This window comes from Silurus aristotelis (genome assembly GCF_946808225.1).
Source record: "Silurus aristotelis genome assembly, chromosome: 3".
NCBI lineage: Eukaryota > Metazoa > Chordata > Actinopteri > Siluriformes > Siluridae > Silurus > Silurus aristotelis.
In genome coordinates, this window is record NC_139576.1 from 9,829,838 (window position 1) to 9,849,768 (window position 19,931).

At 36.6% G+C, this 19,931-nt stretch overlaps 1 protein-coding gene across 11 annotated transcripts in view; it reads left to right on the forward strand.

Moving 5' to 3' along the window:
- Nucleotides 1-19,931, forward strand: part of stxbp5l (syntaxin binding protein 5L) — a 140,642-nt gene that overhangs the window by 61,346 nt on the left and 59,365 nt on the right. For all 11 annotated transcript variants that reach the window (XM_083536926.1, XM_083536931.1, XM_083536929.1 and 8 more), the window contains exons 5-7: nt 3,400-3,534; nt 19,168-19,231; nt 19,427-19,510. In XM_083536926.1, the coding sequence (XP_083393052.1) occupies nt 3,400-3,534; nt 19,168-19,231; nt 19,427-19,510 (283 nt within the window). The remainder of the gene's footprint in view (nt 1-3,399; nt 3,535-19,167; nt 19,232-19,426; nt 19,511-19,931) is intronic.

Sequence of the window (19,931 nt, forward strand, 5' to 3'; positions counted from 1 at the left end):
ATTCACTGAAAGTGCTACCTTGCAGACATACATATTTTGACATGCATATTGGTATATCTGGAACGGTGCATCACGCGCACACACACACACACACACACACACACACACACACACACACACACACACACACACACACACACACACACACACTATATATATATATATATATAGTGGGAACCACGAGCCACGCCTCCCCCCTAAACTTAGCACACTTGCCTTCATACTAATCACGTTTACCTGTCTATGCCAATCTATGCTGTCGTTCATAGCCGCCCCCCCCCATATATATATATATATATATATATATATATATATATATATATATATATATATATATATATATATATATATATATATGTAGCATAAAGTGTAGAAAAAGTAGAGAGCTGCACCATTGCCAGCAAAAAATACATGTCTCTTTGCAATTTCTAAAGTCCCAACTGTATCGTTGTTTGCTGGAGTGATTGCTCATGACAAAAGTCATCATTCACAATATGCTTTTTCCCAGAACTGCCCTCCAAGGTCTGAGACTGCAGGTCTACATTTTTTCATCGGATTGAAAGCGAAAGAGGCATTTGGGAAAAGAGAGACAGTAAAAAAACATATACTGTAAAAAAGCTTATAGATATATAGCTATAGAAATATAACAATGTTGAAATATGTAATGCAAAATCACATATATACACCGATCAGCAATAATCAACCACTGACAGCTGAAGTGAATAACACTATATAAACACACAATAACTCTGGTTACAGTGGAAGGGTAGGATATATATTAAGCAGCAAGTGAACAGTCAGTTCTCTGAGGTAGATGTGTTAGAAGCACGATAAATGGGCAAATGTAAGGGTGACTGTAATAAAATGGCAAATAGTGCTGACTGGACGACTGGGTCAGAGCATCTTCAAAACAACAGGTCTTGTGGAGCATTCCTGGTGTATGGGTTAAGACTAACAAAGATGTTTCAAACAAAGATTACTGATGAACCGCTGATGGGGTCATTTGCACTTAAGGTTCAATAATGCAGAAATAGTAGTCCATAAGGTTTGATTCCACAAGATCTATTGAAAAAGTTTTTGCTGGGTATGATAAATAGGTTTCAAAACACACAGTGTTACAGCTTACTGTGTATGGAGTTGAATAGCAGAGGGTCAGAGTGCCCATGCTGACCTCTATCCACCACTGAGATGTTTTTGTGAGCACAAGAGGGATCTTCTCAATATTAGGCCGGTGGTTTTAAGGACTATAATATTGGGTGTTTTATTAAGAGTATGGCATTATGTCACTATACAACAGTTTGTTTAAGTCCACCAATTTGATTAGACATCTTGGTGTTCCAAAAGAGCTGATATTTAGCAATGAAAGCACATGTAAATTACACTTTTTGTTTCACTTTGCTTCTCTGCCTAAATCTAATCCATTTGCAGGGCTAACCATATGTAAAAAACAGGCTCTATTCTTAAAGTTTCACTTCTGAAAGTTTCTGCTCTTGTTGTGTCTTGCTCATGTCTCATTAGCTCCAGTTTGTCTCGGGGCAATGGCGCGCTAATTAATTGTAGCATCCTAAAAATACACCCAGCCGTACCCAACTGGGACTGACGTTCAACTGACACGAGACGCAGAGCGTAGCAAAATGCGTTGACAACACAAGTGATGTGACAAAACATCAGGCTTTGTTGTTGCACCAACAAAGCTTTAAAACTACAGAAGACTTTCCAAGTACATTTTTCTGCTGTATTTACATTGGTCGAAAGATGCTGAATAGTTTTCTGTATAATAATTTACAGTACCACCATTAAGACAAATTACAGATATATATTGATGTGCTTATACAGTAGAATTTCTTCATTATCAACTAATTGTGCGGAACTAACAATAAATAACCTGAAACACATCTGTAAAGCTGTAATATCTGTATAGCTGCATTGGAATAGTGTCCTTTGTTTAAAATCTTGAAATTTTGAGATGGAATCTCAAGAAAGAAATAAGACTTATAAAAAGAACAACTGTACATAGCTACAATTATTTATATTAAATATTTAATAAAGACTGCACGCATATATCAGTGGCAGGCCATGTATGTCACACTTATGCCTTCAGTGGTTTGGTACCTGAGTCAGTTTACATCTTAATACCATCATTGTGATGCCATGGCTATAGAAACAATTAGTATAATAGAAAAATGCAGTATAACAGAGCGCCGCATCACAGAAAGGAATCTCATAGTGAGAATTAACGTCATTACTAAAGCAAGAAACCCAATAAACACAATTCAACAAGTCTCCTTTCACTGTAGCCACAGCTGCAACACCTGCATAAATCCTCTCTAGGGTAAATTGTGTGTTTTTGTGCAAATTCTACAGAAAAGAAAACACAAAAGTATAAATGTTTCATAATAAAGCTCAACAACTTGTTTGGCTGACCTTTCCTTACAATATCCAGCTTTTCTTGAAAAGTTAATGTAAATGTCCTTGTGTATATGCGACCAAATTATTTCTTCTTCTCTGACGGCCATTGTGGAATGAATTCACATAAATATATCTCATATTGTACAGTTTACTACAGACACGGATTGCAAGCTCTGACTAGTGTAAAGTGACATGACAGATTAAGAGTGCAATAAATGGTTTGGTTATATACACTATAGTGCTAATAGCATGAACATGAATCAGGTGTGCAAACAGACATATTACATGCAGGGAAACATGATGAGAAAATATATAAATATATGATGGGAAACATAGTTCATGATCTAATCCTGCTACTTTGGGAACTTGTCTTGGATTTGCAATGATTTTAATGGTCCTGGTTGTTCATTGGGACAAAGGTAAGAGCTGCTACTGTTGGCATGAAATCTATTGTGACAAAGGCCTGAGACACATCTCACTTATCATGGATTGTTGATTTCAGTTGTTGAAGTGAAAATTTGCAGGAGGTACCTGAACCCCTCTCAGCTTCTTCTGGATTTATAATTGAGTTAGCATAGCACCTTCTTTGCAGCCTAAAGCACAATAGTTTTGAAAAAGGAGAGCGATTCTGAATATTTGCTTGTTTTGTCTTAAAATGTTTTGTCTTCAACTGCTGCACCCTGGTCATTAGAGCCTGTTCTGCTGGTAATAGTTTAAATTAAAATAACACATTCCTAATAATTACCCTACAAGTCCATGCAAATTTCAGAGCACCATGTAATTAGCCAGAACAAGGTTGGTGTAATTGGTTAAAAACTGAACCCTGCATGCCATCTAACAAGGAATAGTAATAACAATAGACTTATTTTCCTAAAGGTGAAATATTAATTATAGTCTTTTTCAATGAAGATCTTTTATGAACAGTCTCTCACACTCTCTATTATATTTATATACTACTTCTTATGTTTTCTCTTTCCTCTTCCTTCTTAGGATCACATTTTGTCATCTACCCTTCCAGAGTAAATGGCTTTACGTTGGAACAGAGCGGGGAAACACACACATCGTCAACGTCGAGTCATTTATTTTGTCCGGATACGTCATTATGTGGAACAAGGCCATTGAACTGTGAGTACCAGCCACCATTTTTGATAAATCAGTGGTGATTAAGATACTACTGCAGCATACTTCTAATCCGTACACCCACAATAAATGGTGGATGACCCTCAGTAGCTGTTTGTTTTTTATGCCATACTTTTTATAGGCATGTATATGTAAACATAACATTTTATTTAGGATAAATTAGGTCAAAATGTTTTAGATGAAAGTAATAGGAGAAACTCAATAGCTTTGATTTTAAAAGTATCAGTAAATGCAAAATGTAAACTAATACATTATATGGACAAATGTTTGTGGACACATAACAATATGATTCATATGTGCCTTTTAAAGATCCCATTCTACATGTAGTCACAATTTGCTGTTATAATAACCTCCACTCTTCTGGAAAGATGTTTCACTAGATATCGAAGATTTGTGCTACAAATCTAAGGTGAGGAGGCCTGAGGCGGAATTCACCCCGATTCATTAGTGTTCCACTAAATGGAACATTTTATGCTACAACGTCCAAAATACATCCTATCCAATTGTGTGCTTGGTAAACTTTGGTAAACGTTTGAGAAAGAACCACATATGGCTGGAACATTTCAAGTGTCATAAAACATAGTCCATGTGGTGTATGCAAGCAATAATCCACAGATGTTACACGATTTTAACACATGCCATGGAAAGCCAAATAACCAGCTAATGCTAATGGTATGGCTAGGTGTCTGTTACACAGTCTGAATATACTCCATTCAGACTGTTTAACAGACACCTAGCCATACCCTATATTATCTCACTGATACTTACAGTATATCAACCCACTTACATCGTAATCACTGGCCAGCACTGACCAGGTGCTATTGATGTTTGCAGTGCAAAACTGACTGAACGAGTATAATTACTATTACATTTTACTTCTGTTATTTCATATAACGTTCAAGAACTGTTTACAAGGACAAACTAGTGAAACAAGATTGATTTTGTTCAAATTAGTTACAATAAAAAGCTATTAGAGCAAATGAGAGGTAGGGATGAAGGGAGAAAGAGCGATTTTTTGTGTCTGTGACTTGCTTACTAATAATGAAGCTGTTGGTGTTAATTTGTTGTGCCCTTTTTAAAACAATTCTTATTTTTACTTTCTCCATTTTGACATCTAGTGCCATGGCTCATTCATCAAAATCACCATATTAATTAAATTACATGGTAAAATGATCCATTTAGCTCAGTAAATTCATAGAAAATGTTTTCCATAGCTGTTTCTGTTTATGCAACTATGATTGTATATTACTATGGTTACAGTTGTTTATAAGGAGTGTACATAGAACAGTGGTTAGACTGAGAGAAACTACCTGTGTGTCCAACAGTTTGAAATCCAGCCAATCAGAATTGAATATACAGACAGACTATGGTATAAATACATATACAATAAACATTTACTTCTAGATGAGTAGGCTGATATCTCGACAGTAACATGCAGTCCTAATCTGCAGGGTTTTTCACTGACAGAAATATAGTATTGTATGGTTTGTCAGTTAGAAGCAGTGTTGAGAGGATAAAAAATCTATTACTTTAATCCTCAAAAGCATTTCATAACAATCAGCACTAGCACAAGTGCTCTTGGTCAGGGAAATTAACTTACGCCAGCAAATTCTTGACACGCCACTGAGCATCTACAAGGAGGTATAAGTAGCACAGAAGCCTTATGGGTAGAAGAGTGAGCGAGCCATGAAAGCAAGGCGTGCGGGTTTTAAACATCCTTCAGTCGATAACTTTGCTGTCATCTGGGAGTCTTTTGCTTTGGAAGGGACATGATTGACATTCGTAAGCTCTTTATTTGTCAGAGTAACACACGTGGGACTGAGGTGTTTTGGTGTAGCTTTACACAGTAGTCTTATATGGAGTGTGTGATGGGGGAGGGGGGAGTGAAAGCTTATAGTGGATGGCATGGAGAGATAACATGACTGCATGTGCATCAAATCTAAGTATCTGAAAAGTACAATAGTCTTAAGAGGCTGTTTTCTTTTTACAAAGTTGTTTTCTCATAAACTATGAGCTTTCTATGTACTCATCATAACAAAATGGGTTTATTGTTTTGAAGGCACCACAATCATGGACGAATAAACTTTTTTTTTCTTTGATCAGGAACTCCCTCAAGCTGTAACACACTATATGTACAAAAATTGACATAGCACCATAGGATTCATATGTTTTTTTTTTAAACATACCATTCCACATTTAGTCCCCATTTGCTGTTAAAGAAACCTCTACTTTTCTGGGAAGATTTTGAAGTGTGCTTGTGGAGATTTGTGCTCATTCAGTTACAAGAGCGATTGTAAAGTCAGGTACAGATGTTGGGTGAGGAGACCTGGGGTGCAGACAGTATTCCGATTCATCCCAAATATCTTTAATAGAGTTAAGATCAAATCTCTATAGCAAGCCACTTGAGATCTTCCACTCCAAATTATATAAACCATATCTTCATGGAGCTGACTTTGTGCAAAGGAGACATTGTCAGGTTGGAACAGGTTTGAGTCTTCTAGTTCAAGGAACAGGAAAATTAAATGCTAACACATCCAAATACATCTAGTAATATTATTTGCATCCAACTTTGGGGTAACAGTTTGGAGAAGAACCACATATGGCTGTAACAGTCATGTCACCAATGACTTTTGTCCATATAGTGTGGCTTACTGACTATCAGTGATTGACAATCAATATCTTATGCATGTCATCTAACATCTGAATATAGATTTTTTTTGTTTATTAAAAAAAAAGAAATATAATAATAAACCAGCTCTAATAACTAGCCTAAATATTATAATATTAAAGGGATCCTTGACTGTAAGAGATTTGCTAAATCCCTGATGTACAGTATAGTACTACATGAATTAGCATTTAATGTGGAGACAAAGTGCGGCCATACGGCAGGCAATTATTACATTTATGATGCCAATAGCAAAGCTGTGCATGCAACACCAGTCCCATTCCCAAGGCACAATAATTTCTAATGATAACATTTCAATAAGAAAACAGATTTTCGCTATGTCAAGATTGCCAGAAAATTAAGTAATTTCTAAAGGAAAAAAAGCATCAAATTGCCTCTACACAGGACTTCCACTGAGTAACATTAGTAGCAGTTATCACTAATACTACACCCAGATGGGTGATAGTTATTCATTTCTGAGATGCTCTTGTTTAAAATAAGATGCAGTTAGAATTCGGTTGAGGTTAACAGCCATTTACTGAAGTGCTATTTGGTTTTGGCGAGATAAAATTGTGTATGTGCATACATACAGAGATGTTCTGTCTGTGTTATTAGGTTCCTCTGGGTTTTCCAGTTTCCTTTTAGCTCCCAGAAACATAAATGTTGGTAGACTGTTAGCACTACATGAAGCAGTGGATCAATAAATAAATCAGATTTTCCAGTTTCCTGTAACCTCTGAGAAATGTGACTGTTAGTACACTGTCAGTGCATGGAGCATTGGCTTTATAAATGAATCAGAAATATCTGTGCACCACTAAGAAAAAAAGGAGCCCCAATATTCCAAAGCATATACTGTTTGGGCAAGTGTGTTCTAATGAATCTAACCCACTGTGATCCAGACCAGCGGTAATGACCGCCAGATATTCCTGCTAATGAACATTAATTTTGTTTGTCCTACATGAAAGTAAAAACCAGTTCCTAATTTTTTCACTGTAAACAATAATATTTTGTCTAAAATTTGGATCTGTATTTTTACTCATTATGGACTCATTATCTGATGAATTTGATGTATTTGGTTACTTCTTAGATATCTTTTTGGAGCCAAGAATAAGCTTTTTACTTGTCACATGTACCTTACAGCACAGTGAAATTCTTTCTTCACATATCCCATCGATGTTAGGAAGCTGGCGTGAGACATGATACAGCACCCTTGAAACACAGAGGGGTTAAGGGCCTTGCTCAGGGGCCAAAGAGTGGCAACATGACAATCCTTGGGCTTGAATGTTTGACTTTCCTATCAGTAACACAGATCCTGTGCTATCACAAAACTGCTCGTTTTTAGTACATGGAAGAGACCGTCAAACAGCCTAGAGCGCATTGCATGTGACATATTTATATAGTGAAGATACAAAAGCCTTAATACAGAGTGTGACATCTTGGGACATGCCTTGACAGTGTCTTAATAAGTGTTTTAAAATATTTAAATTAAGCACGTGTCAGGATTATGCCAAGAGTCTACATTTCCCACTAGCCATTGCATGTTGTATACTTGTTTCAACACTTGTTTAATGCTCACTGATAATTAGCACTTGTATATACCATTGTATATGTACCTTTTCCATCTCCCTTTGTATTACATGACAAGAGAAGGTATGCCATTTCCACAAGATCGGTCATGTAAAATGTCAGGAAATATATTTATTAAATCCACACAAAAACATTACAATCAAACCAAACACAAAATAAACAAAGATCAAAAAAAACTAAACCATGGAAGAAGTGTACAATACTCAGCATAGGTAGGTAGGTAGGTAGGTAGGTAGGTAGGTAGGTAGATAGATAGATAGATAGATAGATAGATAGATAGATAGATAGATAGATAGATAGATAGATGGATGGATGGATGGATGGATGGATGGATGGATGGATGGATGGATGGATGGATGGATGGATGGATGGATAGATAGATAGATAGATAGATAGATAGATAGATAGATAGATAGATAGATAGATAGATAGATAGATGGAGGGATGGAGGGATAGAGGGATGATAGATAGATAGATAGATAGATAGATAGATAGATAGATAGATAGATAGATAGATAGATAGATAGATAGATGGATGGAGGGATGGAGGGATGGAGGGATAGATAGATAGATAGATAGATAGATAGATAGATAGATAGATAGATAGATAGATAGATAGATAGATGGATGGATGGATGGATGGAGGGATAGATAGATAGATAGATAGATAGATAGATAGATAGATAGATAGATAGATAGATAGATAGATAGATAGATAGATAGATAGATAGATAGATAGATAGATAGATAGATAGATAGATAGATAGATAGATAGAGTAAAACACCCATGGTGAGACAAACAAGAGACAAGAGGACCAGCATATAAGTATTAATTGACAATATCATTCATGTGTATGAACAGACATGTGGCATGGCCCTGTGACATGCAATGGCTGATGGGAAACATATTTCGGGACACAAAATGTCTTGACAGTGTTTGCATGTGCTCCAAACACAGCTAGCCTGTGGCAAAGCTAACAAAAAAAAAGCAGCATGCTGCTTGTGCTTCATTCTTAACATAGACAGGCTAAACCTCCTCGCGTTCTGCTTCGGAACAGTCTGCAAACCATCTGCCCACATCTCTGAGTTTTCTGCTTCCACCCACAACACCTCTGAATCCGGTGCAGAAAATCGGCATGATGTTTCGGGACATGTGCTGTGTTTGCATGCAGCTCTCGTGTCGTGTTAATTTAATTGGAGAAAAAAAAAGATCAAGCATGCTGCTCAGTACAGTGTCTATACAACTTAACATCTATTAACTCGTCCCAAAGACTATTTGTTGAGCGATTACCTTGTTTGACTTTAGCAAAATTATGGTTAAGCTACAAAATTCAAGTAAACAATTCTGCATTTATAGGTCAAAGCAGATAAAGAATACATTGACAAAAGCTTGTGGACATTTAACCATAAGATTTATATGTACTTTGAACATCATATTCCACATTTATTTACTATTCAGATGTTCTAGATTTATACTTTACCATGATGTGCAAAAGGTTTAGTATCCAGGCAAATTACTTTTTTTTTTTTTTTATGATTTTTAGTTGTGAAAAGAATAAACATACATATTGTGTGTTTGTGTGTGTTCCATTTGTACACTTGGATATAACAAACTCATTAAGCACGACTTGACTCATTAGGACTCATTAGGGAGGTAAAGAATTCTGCAAAAATTTAGCTAATACTCAACAAACTATTGGCTAGTCTAAGCAGCTGGCTGGGAATCCAAAAAAAAAAAGGCTCTAATTAATGTGGAAACATATTTATCCAGAGATATTTTCACTACCTGAAAAGTCAATAACAAATGACAGTAAAAGGGTAAAAGGGAACTGTGCTTCGGAACCGCTTTCCTGATGGCAGGAGTGTAAAGAGTGTGTGTGACGGGTGTGTAGGGTCGTCCACATTGCTGTTGGCTTTGCGGATCAAGTATGTGGTGTAAATGTCCGTGATAGAGGAAAGAGAGACTCTGATGATCTTCTCAGTTTGGTCCTCGCTGTCTTTAAGGGCGTCTTGTCCCCCTTTGAGGGATTGAATTTTATACAAAATTATCGCAACTTTTGGAAAGAAATGTGACACCACCGGTCACGAAACGCAAGCTGGGACGAGATTGGCTTTTATTAAAGAAGAGTGATTGATAATAGTGTAAAAAAGGCAGAATGTAGCTTTTGGAATTCAAGTCATGTCAAGTCAACCTTATTTCTATTGCGCTTTTCACAACAGACATTGTCTCAAAGCAGCTTTACAGAATTTAACAGTTAAGGTGAACGATGTGTGTTTATTCCTGATAAGCAGCCATGGTGACTGGAGCAATGAAAAACTTCCTTAGATGTTATGAGGAAGAAACCATGAGAGGAACCAGACTCAAAAGGGGAACCCATCCTCATTTGGGTGAAAAAAAAGGTCAAACAATAATAGAAAGACTCTAAACTGACTAAAAAGTGTTTTTTTTTTGTGTAGTAGGATGTCACATTCCAGAAATACTTTCTATTATTGATGTTTATCAAATATAAAATAATTTTTTATATATATATATATATATATATATATATATATATATATATATATATATATAATTTTTATTATTATTATTTGGTGTTGTAGAGGTTGTGTTTTAATGGATTTCACTCTGTAAATGGTCAGGGATATAACAATAACCATACAGTATTTTCCCAGTTGCCAAGTTGAGATTTATTTCAAGCATGAACAGAGAAATTTTCTCACCTCTAAAGCCGACCTTTATCATCTGGACCTGATCAGTGAAAGTCAATCTGAACTCCTGATTGCTCTCAGCATGTGTATTTTTGAGATTTTTTTGAGATCACTTGATCTGCTGCTGTTATTGGTGGTGAAAGAAAAGACTTGCTTTGTAGTGTGGACCTACAGCTTTTGCTGTTGTTGTTGTTGTTGTTGCACTGATCAGAAGCACAGTCCAGTATGGCTTAGAGTGCTCTGAGTAGATTTAGCTCTTTGCAGTGCTGTGTTTGTGGTGCTGCTGCCTGGTGACATCGCAGATACGGAGTATGTTAGCATAGTTACAGCTTCTGGAGTGCTTTCTGTTGACTCTTGTGCCTTGTGTGTGGCATTTTACAGGCACTAAGACATATTTGTATACACATACACACACATCTCTTAAATCATTTGAGAAATGAACAGTTCTACAGTGTGGTGAGCTGGTAGGCTTTTCCTTTAACACTGAGGGATGAGCACACACACACACACACACACACACACACACACACACACACACACACACACACACACACACACACACACACACACACCAGGCTGTTCTGTATAATGTAGTTGAATTAGGTTATTTATGTAACATACTGTAATTGACTTTTTTAAATTACTGATAAGAAATGTGCATATACGCCCAGACACATATATGCTACACCTACATATACGAATGTCACCACACAAATGCTGTATCAGCCAGCCTCAGGAGAGAAAGGACATACAAGGTGGGTTTTAAATACAAAAAGACAACAAGCACATGCAGGACTCAGTGGTGGTGCAAAATTAAAACCCTGACTAAACTAGAAGGCAGAATTCATTCAAAAACGTGGGGAGAAGAGAGGCTTGAGGTGAAAGCAAGGCCCAAAAATAGCTATGTGTGTTGGAGAGATATGCAAAAGCTGCATGAAGCTGGGATGAATTGCGTCGGCTAACACTGGTCCTCACAGTTTTAGAGTGAACTAATAGGCTTCATGCGGTGAGCAAGCGAGAGAGGTTCAAGGGATCGGCTCTTTTATGGTGACAGTTGAGGTGGATGCTGCCACAGCTGTGGTTTCTGTCTCCTGCTCCATGTTTATTCTTCCACACTCTCATACCATCTCATTATCTATGACACCTGTTAAGGGCATGGGTACTTGTCTTGGTTGCTCTCTTTCTCTTTCTCTCTCTCTCTCTCTCTCTCTCTCTCTCTCTCTCTCTCTCTCTCTCTCTCTCTCTCTCTCTCTCTCTCTCTCTCTCTCTTTTTCTCTCTCGAGATGGTTAGACACCAGTTGGTCCAAAAGACCATTAGTCAGTATTTTCAAAGTTAACTTAATGAAATACCACCTTATTCACCAGCCTTATCTAAAGTTTATGAAGCCGAAAAACTGCAAGTAAACTTCAAAGTTCAAACAAAGTAGCACTTTTTGCATAATTTTACATTTTATTAATAAATAAAATAAATAAATCATTGTTTATTTGTTTGGAGAAAAAAACTATAATAAAGTTAATTACTGTGTATTAAATATGTGCGGGGGGGGGTGGAATTAAGGGAAACCTCAAAGATTTTGCCTTCAAGCAGCTTAATCTTTTATGAAAATGAATTCATTGCACCTTTCTTCTTAACAGATACACAAACAAATGACAGAGTTGTGCTATAATCTGAGATTAAGGGCTGGGATTGTGTGTGTGTGTGTGTGTGTGTGTGTGTGTGTGTGTGTGTGTGTGTGTGTGTGTGTGTGTGTGTGTGTGTGTGCGCGCATTCATACAGTCAAACACAAAACACAGTATTGAGATTAAGTTTTAGGCCCGATATAACCTCGCAGTTGTCGGGAACCGCATTCGGGTTGCAGCATCAGCACATTGCATCATCAGACTGATGAGTCAGCAAAAAAGATTTCATCATGCTGCCCGCCGACACGGCGACGACCCCTCCCTGCTGCAGGGGAACACCGTGTGTCAGAGGTGCTGCAGTGGTGCACCCACAAGCACCGAGATAAAGAGGGAGAGAGGGAGAGACAGAGACAGAGAGAGACTGAGACAAACAGTATGTCTGGATATGATATAGCATATAATTCAGTTTTGTAAAAACATGTTAGCATTAAAGTTCTTTTCAAGTGACAAAAAAGACCTAAAGCACCGAAGACAAGAAAGGTCATTTTTTCCTAAAGTCTCTCTGCTAGCAAAAAAACATAGGGTGGACAACCAGTTATTATGTTTAGGGGCAATTATCTTTTCACATAGGGCCAGGTAGGGTGAAAAACTTTTATCCCTTAATATATGAAATAATAAAAAAAATGCATTTTTTATTTACAGTACTTGCGTTTTCTTTGTGAAATATTCAAATCTGCTTGATGATCCGAATCATTTGAGTGCGACAAATATGCAAAAAGAAATAAAAATCATGGCAGGGGCAAATAGTTAAAAAAAAAAATAAAAATTTAAAAGCATTGACATTGGTGATTTTTTTTTATACATGTTAAAATAACATATCCTTATAGACAATGGCTTCATATTAAACAATTAAGCAGTATGCAGTGATAAATAACAAATATTTGACAAATAAATAAATAAACAGAAAACAAATACATGATAATGATAAAAGATTCACAGAATTTTGGCCTTATTACAGCCATTTCCAGAGCAACTGACAATTCATACATTTATACAACTGCGCAGGTGAGGGTTAATGTTTTTGATCAAGAGCACACCATCAGATCTGAGCTCACAACCTTCTGACCAGACATTCAACACCCGCTGAGTTACCACTTCTCTAAGAGTAGTACATTTACATTTACAATCTTCAGCAGACACACTTATCCAGAGCGACTTGAACAATGACAATATATGAACAAAAGTACTGGGACACCTGCCATTTCCTGCCATATGTGGTTCTTCTCCAAACTGTTACTACAAAGCTGGAAGCACACAATTGTATAAGACGTCTTTGGATGCGGTGTAATAAAATTGAAACTTGAAAGTGGAAACCCAAACCTGTTCCAGCATTGCAATGCCCCTGTGCACAAAAAGTGCTCCATTAATATATGGTTGACAGGGTTTGGAGGGGAAGATCTCCTGCTGTAGAGCTCTGACCTCAACCCTATTAAACACCTTTGGGATTAATTGGAACACTGACTGCACCCCAGGCCTATTCAGTACCTGACTTTACTAACACTCTTGTGGTTGATAAACACAAATGTCCACAAGCACACTCCAAAATCTAGTGGAACATCTTCCCAGAAGAGTGGATGGAATTATAAGAGCAAATTGGGACTAAATGTGGAATGCAATGTTTATATAGCACATACCATACATATGACCAGGCGTCTGTAAACTTTTGGCAATATAGTGTGTCTCAGGTGTACAGTATTAACCAGGCCATTACCATTTCCCCAATAAATTTGAATTCTAAAATTGAATTACAGCCGGAACTACTTTCAGAGCTGCTATTATAGCAAAAGAATGAACCATTTCTGAGGTATTTTAAAAAACAAAAAAACAAAAGAAAAACAAGACTGCTCTGCTTTTTTTAAAGGAGATTTTAATCTGTTTATTTTCACTGCAACATCTGTATAGACTTGGTTTTAGTCAGTGTTTTTAGCTCTATAGTATAACAATGACCCTTTATATTAATAGCATGATACATGCTGATACATGCTGTATAGTGATGTCAGGGTTTTGTACAGTGTGTGTGGGAGACAGAGAGAAATGGTGCCACGGTTATAAGTTAGTAATGTACAGATCCTCTTGGTCCTGACCTTTAATGATATTTCAACACGGTTCATGGCGTTTGCTCGGTGCAGCTCGCAGAAAACCCTGACTGGTGCATTATCAGACTCGCACAAATCTCCCCAGCCACTCATTATATGACCGATCCTCTCGTCACACTGTTTCATCATTGTCACTCATACAGTGCCAATAAATGTAAATAATCTACTGGGAAATGATCGGAATAGCCAGTGACATCTTTAATGTGCTTTTAGACTTGTGTCATGCTGTATGGAAATGAAATCTCAGGTATTAGTTATTCTTCATTCATATTTATCTCAATTTACGGCTACCATTAAATTGTACCCATAAGCATTTTGATACCTTTTGTTTTTAATACAAATCATCTGTATTGTAGACAGTGTGTCATAGAAAAGGGGTAGCTCACTAGGTAAAGCAGCAGAAATGTGATCAAAAGGTTGTGAGTTCAGATTCTAGAATAACCAAGCTGCCACCGCTGGGCCCTTGAGCAAGGCCCCTATTTTTCAACTGATTAGTGTATAAATCAGATAATCCTTACTCGCTCTGGATAAGGGCATCTGCCAAACGGCATAAATGTAATGTAAATGCATCAGGGTGCAGTCTCTTTATTCAAGCTGTTCCGAATAATTAGAGGCAGGAAAGGTTAATGCAGGCAAATCCATAATCATAATCCAGACAGAAGTCTGAGAATAGCAGGAACTGAGGAAACAAATTGCCCAGTGAAACAAGGTTTTTTTCCATAAGATTTTATAAAAGCAAACCACAAACACACACATGGAAAACAGACATGCACATGGTACAAAGGTGCAAGCAATGACTAAAAGGTTAAAGCAGAAAATGCTCCATGAATCAAACAGGAAATGTTTGTCTATATTGTAGCATGGCCACTTATACATATTATACATTCCATAAAAAATTTACAAGAGAGCCTTATATTATTAAGACCAAGCCAAAAGATGTTCCTAATGTCAGAAATTATTTATAAGCTATAAACAGTCATTAACAATAAAAAAGCAACCCAAGAACCAACAAAAAGAACAACATGTCCCAGCTGCAAATTAGAAGTAAAATTGACAATTTAGGATATTTTTGTAATATTGGCAGACTGTTACTATGGAGCCTGTTCTAGCACAGGATTAGGATACAATCTTTTATTTTTTTTCTTCTCTTTAATGCACAGCATTAGTGTTTAAATTATAATGTTTAGAAATAAACTGTGTAAAGCCTGTGTTTCACTGGAACTAGTATTGGGGCAAAACTCTTGCATGAACAGAGTAGTGCCAATAAGTGCAAGAGTGCAGAGTGCTGACATTAGCTCAAAAAAAAAAAAAACACAACCTTTTTTGTGCCACGGACCGGTTTAAAATCAGACAATATTTTCACAGGCTGGCCATTAAGGTGTGGCGGATGAATACAACAAAATAAAATGATACGACCGACATAAAAACTGGTATTTTCTAAATATAATAATAAATTGTGTGGTTTTTTGTTCATGTTGCTAGCTTGGGCGGTTTGATTTAGCGGTAATGTATTATGTGTTAGTGGCCGGAGCAGCCCTTTTAAGAAGGTAGTGGATGTGGGTAAGACATGTGACCGAAGAGTGAGTCATAGACAGATGTGACTGAGAGAATTCGGTAATTTTTCAAAATAAAACATTGTTCAGAATCAGATAATAAATCAATCGGAAATACTGTAAGTTGTGTATTCTTTCTGTGTGGCCCGGTACCAACTGACCCACGGATCGGTGCTGGTCTGTGGCCCGGGGGGTTGGGGACCACTGACTTAAATGAATGTCCAAATTATATTTCATATCTCTATTGTTAATTGTTCCCTAATATATTTTCATGAAACAAACAAGCAGAGGTTTACTCTGCTTTATGGAAATAAAATTAGACATGTACATATGCATATATGTTTATGCCTTTAGTGGGAACATACCCGACTTAATCCACCTCTTAATACCACCACTATCGTGTCGCAATTATAGTAACCTTCAATACTAGAGAAAATGCAATATAACAACACGTGGCATAACAGAGAGAGAGAGAGAGAGAGAGAGAGAGAGAGAGAGAGAGAGAGAGAGAGAGAGAGAGAGACATTTCACGTATGGAGGGTGAATACCATTTTACTAAAGCAAGACAACTCCAAACCTCTACACTACAACCACCTACATCCTCTGGAGCGGTTCAGAATCAATATTTGTCTAATAACATGACAAAAACATACAACATTTTAATAAAATACATAATTTTCACCAGAGATGCATTTACATTTTACATAATGCATACTCATATAATTTGCATCACTCCTCAGAGGCTGTAGGCCAGTGGTACGGCTCGTATTCACTAGTCTGGAAGTGGAGAACAAACCCTTTCCTGGGCTGAGACAAGCTAGCTAGCTTCAGGGTTGTCCGACCTCTCCTCACGATGTCTAGGTTTTTTTGGAAAAGTCCGCCATGAAAATAGATTTTTAAGAATGTCCATACCCAAATCAATTTCTCTTCCTCCGTCAACCATTGTGGGCGTAAAAAAGTCTAACTCAGATGTATTAATGCCTGCAGCGTACTACAGACGTGTTTTGCTTGGCTGTAACAGTTTCGCTCTGGCCAACCAATCAGAGTACTGAAAAATGCTGACGCTATTCTGGGACAGCTAGCTGACCCTGTGAGGCGAATTTTAGATCTGATTGGTTAAAGAGTTTATGTTACATTAGCCAGCACTACTGATTCTGAAGGCCCTGGGCAGATTAGATTGACATAACATCCACATACATGTACTGGCAGTGCAGCCAAGTGAAACACTATGAAATGAAGAGAATAGACTGTTGGGAATAAATTAATACAATTTGATGAAAAAAATATAAGAATTTAGGTTGTAAAAAAAAAAAAAAATATATATATATATATATATATATATATATATATATATATATATATATATATATATATATATATATATATATATATATATATATATATATATAGTTCTCATTTTATTTTACTCACTGTTTTTATTTTATTTTTCTACATTTTGCATTTTCTTTTATACTTTTGTATGCAAACAACCATGCTAATTCTTTGAAATTAAAATAAGGGAAGAGAGAGAGAGAGAGAGAGAGAGAGAGAGAGAGAGAGAGAGAGAGAGAGAGAGAGAGAGAGAGAGAGAGAGAAAGAGAGAGAAACCCATTTTTGTTCTGTATTAATTCTGTTTTGTAACATTAATGTTATTTTACTGAAAAACCTACTAGCACAACGTCCCTCATCTTACCTAAAGTTACAAAGCACTGATACTTAAGAATCTTTTTTATAGATGCGTATTTGTCAAATGATTTATATAAATGTAATTCTATAAATGTTTCTCCGGTAAACAATTAGACAATATACTTAATGTTAATAACATAATTTAAATCTCCAAACCTCCCCCAAAGCAATACTAAACAGCAGTCTTCAGCTTCCTTTTTGTCTTTTTTCATACTGTCATTATGCCAGGCAGAGGTTTTCAGGTTTCATTAAAATTAAAAACATTCAGACTGTGAAAAGAAATGGTAAATGGTAAGCAGGCTATGGTTAAAACACCAATCAATATAAACAGAGGACACAAGCTTGGACTCAACAAAGACACCATGCTGCAGTGGGAGTTTGCACAATAGCGATAACGAGACACACAATCATACTGAGACTGAGAGAAGGAACAGGTGTTTGACTGGAGGTCATTAAATGAGTTTGTTGCCTGGGGATCATGGAAGTTGTTTATTTTGTGTGATTTTGGAAGCTTCAGACCCATTTGTGGCATTTCTGGGGCATTTTTCCATTTTAACCCTTGACTCAAGATCATTTAACCCTTTATTGTTGCCATGAATGAATGAAAGTCTGAAATATGTATTTTTAGAGCTTCAAAAATTGAGCTTTAATTGTTTTAAGATGTTTTTTAAACTTGGAATTGTGTGTAATCCTGAGCTTTGGTCCAGAAAAAAAAAAAATCACGTTTTCTTGTCGCATACACAAACATTGGTAATTCCATCATCTTATAAACATATAGTGTAATTGTTCCAAACCAACGAGTTGACCTCAGAAAAGGATTTTGATAGCCTTTACTGGCTTAGCCTTCTACTCTCTTAAGCCACAGCCTTGATTCAATCTCAGTTCTTATTCTTGGACTTCTCTTTGACTTGACGGTTGTAGCCTGACATTCCAGTGTGTTCTACACATACAGTATGTTGTACACAAAAGCAATGTGATTAATAGGCCATCATACAGTCCGCCCCGAGCGACACTGAGTATAATCCACATGCGCTCAGGTTAAGCAGAGCTACACGTTGGTCTGTTCGAAATAATATTTCCATTTTGATTTATTTGTTGTACAAATGATTCTGTGCCTACATGTATTATTAGGTTGTTTTTAAAGTTGATGAAATTATGTCAGGCAAGAAGGCTGTATAGTGTCACTGGAACAGTATGTGTGTTTCAATCATACACAGAAATTTCTAAAACCTGTGAGTATCTTATAACTCACTGACCTGACGGAAGGAGCTTTGTGTTTCACTGTTGCCACATTAAGACTAGTATTTCAGCCTTTCCTTTTTTAATTATTTAATTTATTTTTTTTCCCTCCAGACACTAGAGAGCTATTTACTTAGAATTCTTAACCTTTATAGCTGAGTTTTATCTATAAAAGAAAAAGAAAAACAAGCTGATGCCTTTTCCATATGTCAAACTATAAGTGTGTATAAGTGTGGGAGAGAGGTCAAAAGCATGTGTCTCTTTGCCTTCTTGTTTCTTGCAACAATATTTTTAAAGACTATGTATCATCTAAAATGATATGTGTATGTATGTAATGTATCATTTACTGTGTAAGGTCTTAAATGTATATCTTTTAAGTGCTCTTTATTTGTCTTGTCTTCAGATCAACAAAGACACACCCAGGGCCTGTTGTCCACCTGAGTGACAGCCCAAAAGACGAAGGAAAGGTAGAAGAGACATTATTTTCCCTTTTCATGTTTAACATGTAGCAGTCTGCTCGGACATTTAGAGTCAAGCGTCTGTTTCACTGTACTCAAGCTGTTCGGTTTGACCTTGTTGATTTTGAGATGTCAAATTTGTCCTGGCTCATTTAATCAATTTCTCTGTGCCATGTTTTGTTTTCTGTTTATTTCCGTTTCCAGCTGCTGATCGGCTATGAGAGCGGCACTGTAGTCATGTGGGACCTGCGATCGAAAAGAGCTGACTTCAGAATTTACTATGATGAGGTGAGAGAGCCTATGTCAGCATCCTGTCTTAAAAACATGCCTCACAAATTAACAGTTCAATTACAGCTCAAACACAGAAGTACAAATGTAAAACAATGAAACAAAATTAAACCAAATAAATAAATAAAACTACTACTACTATTTATGTTTCTGTTTTTAATATAAATAACACCTTGCGTTTAGCAATGTGTATTTGGCAAATGCTATTGGTATGGATTCAAAAACACTGCTGAATGGAAGACCCGATTTTGAATCTGACTTTTTAGACTGTGTTATGTCTGTGTGTTTGGCTTTACTGTATTTAATTTTTAATCTACAAATCTACAAGTTAAGAATTCACTGGCACAATGAGGTCTCACACTCTCTCTCTCTCTCTCTCTCTCTCTCTCTCTCTCTCTCTCTCTCTCTCTCTCTCTCTCTC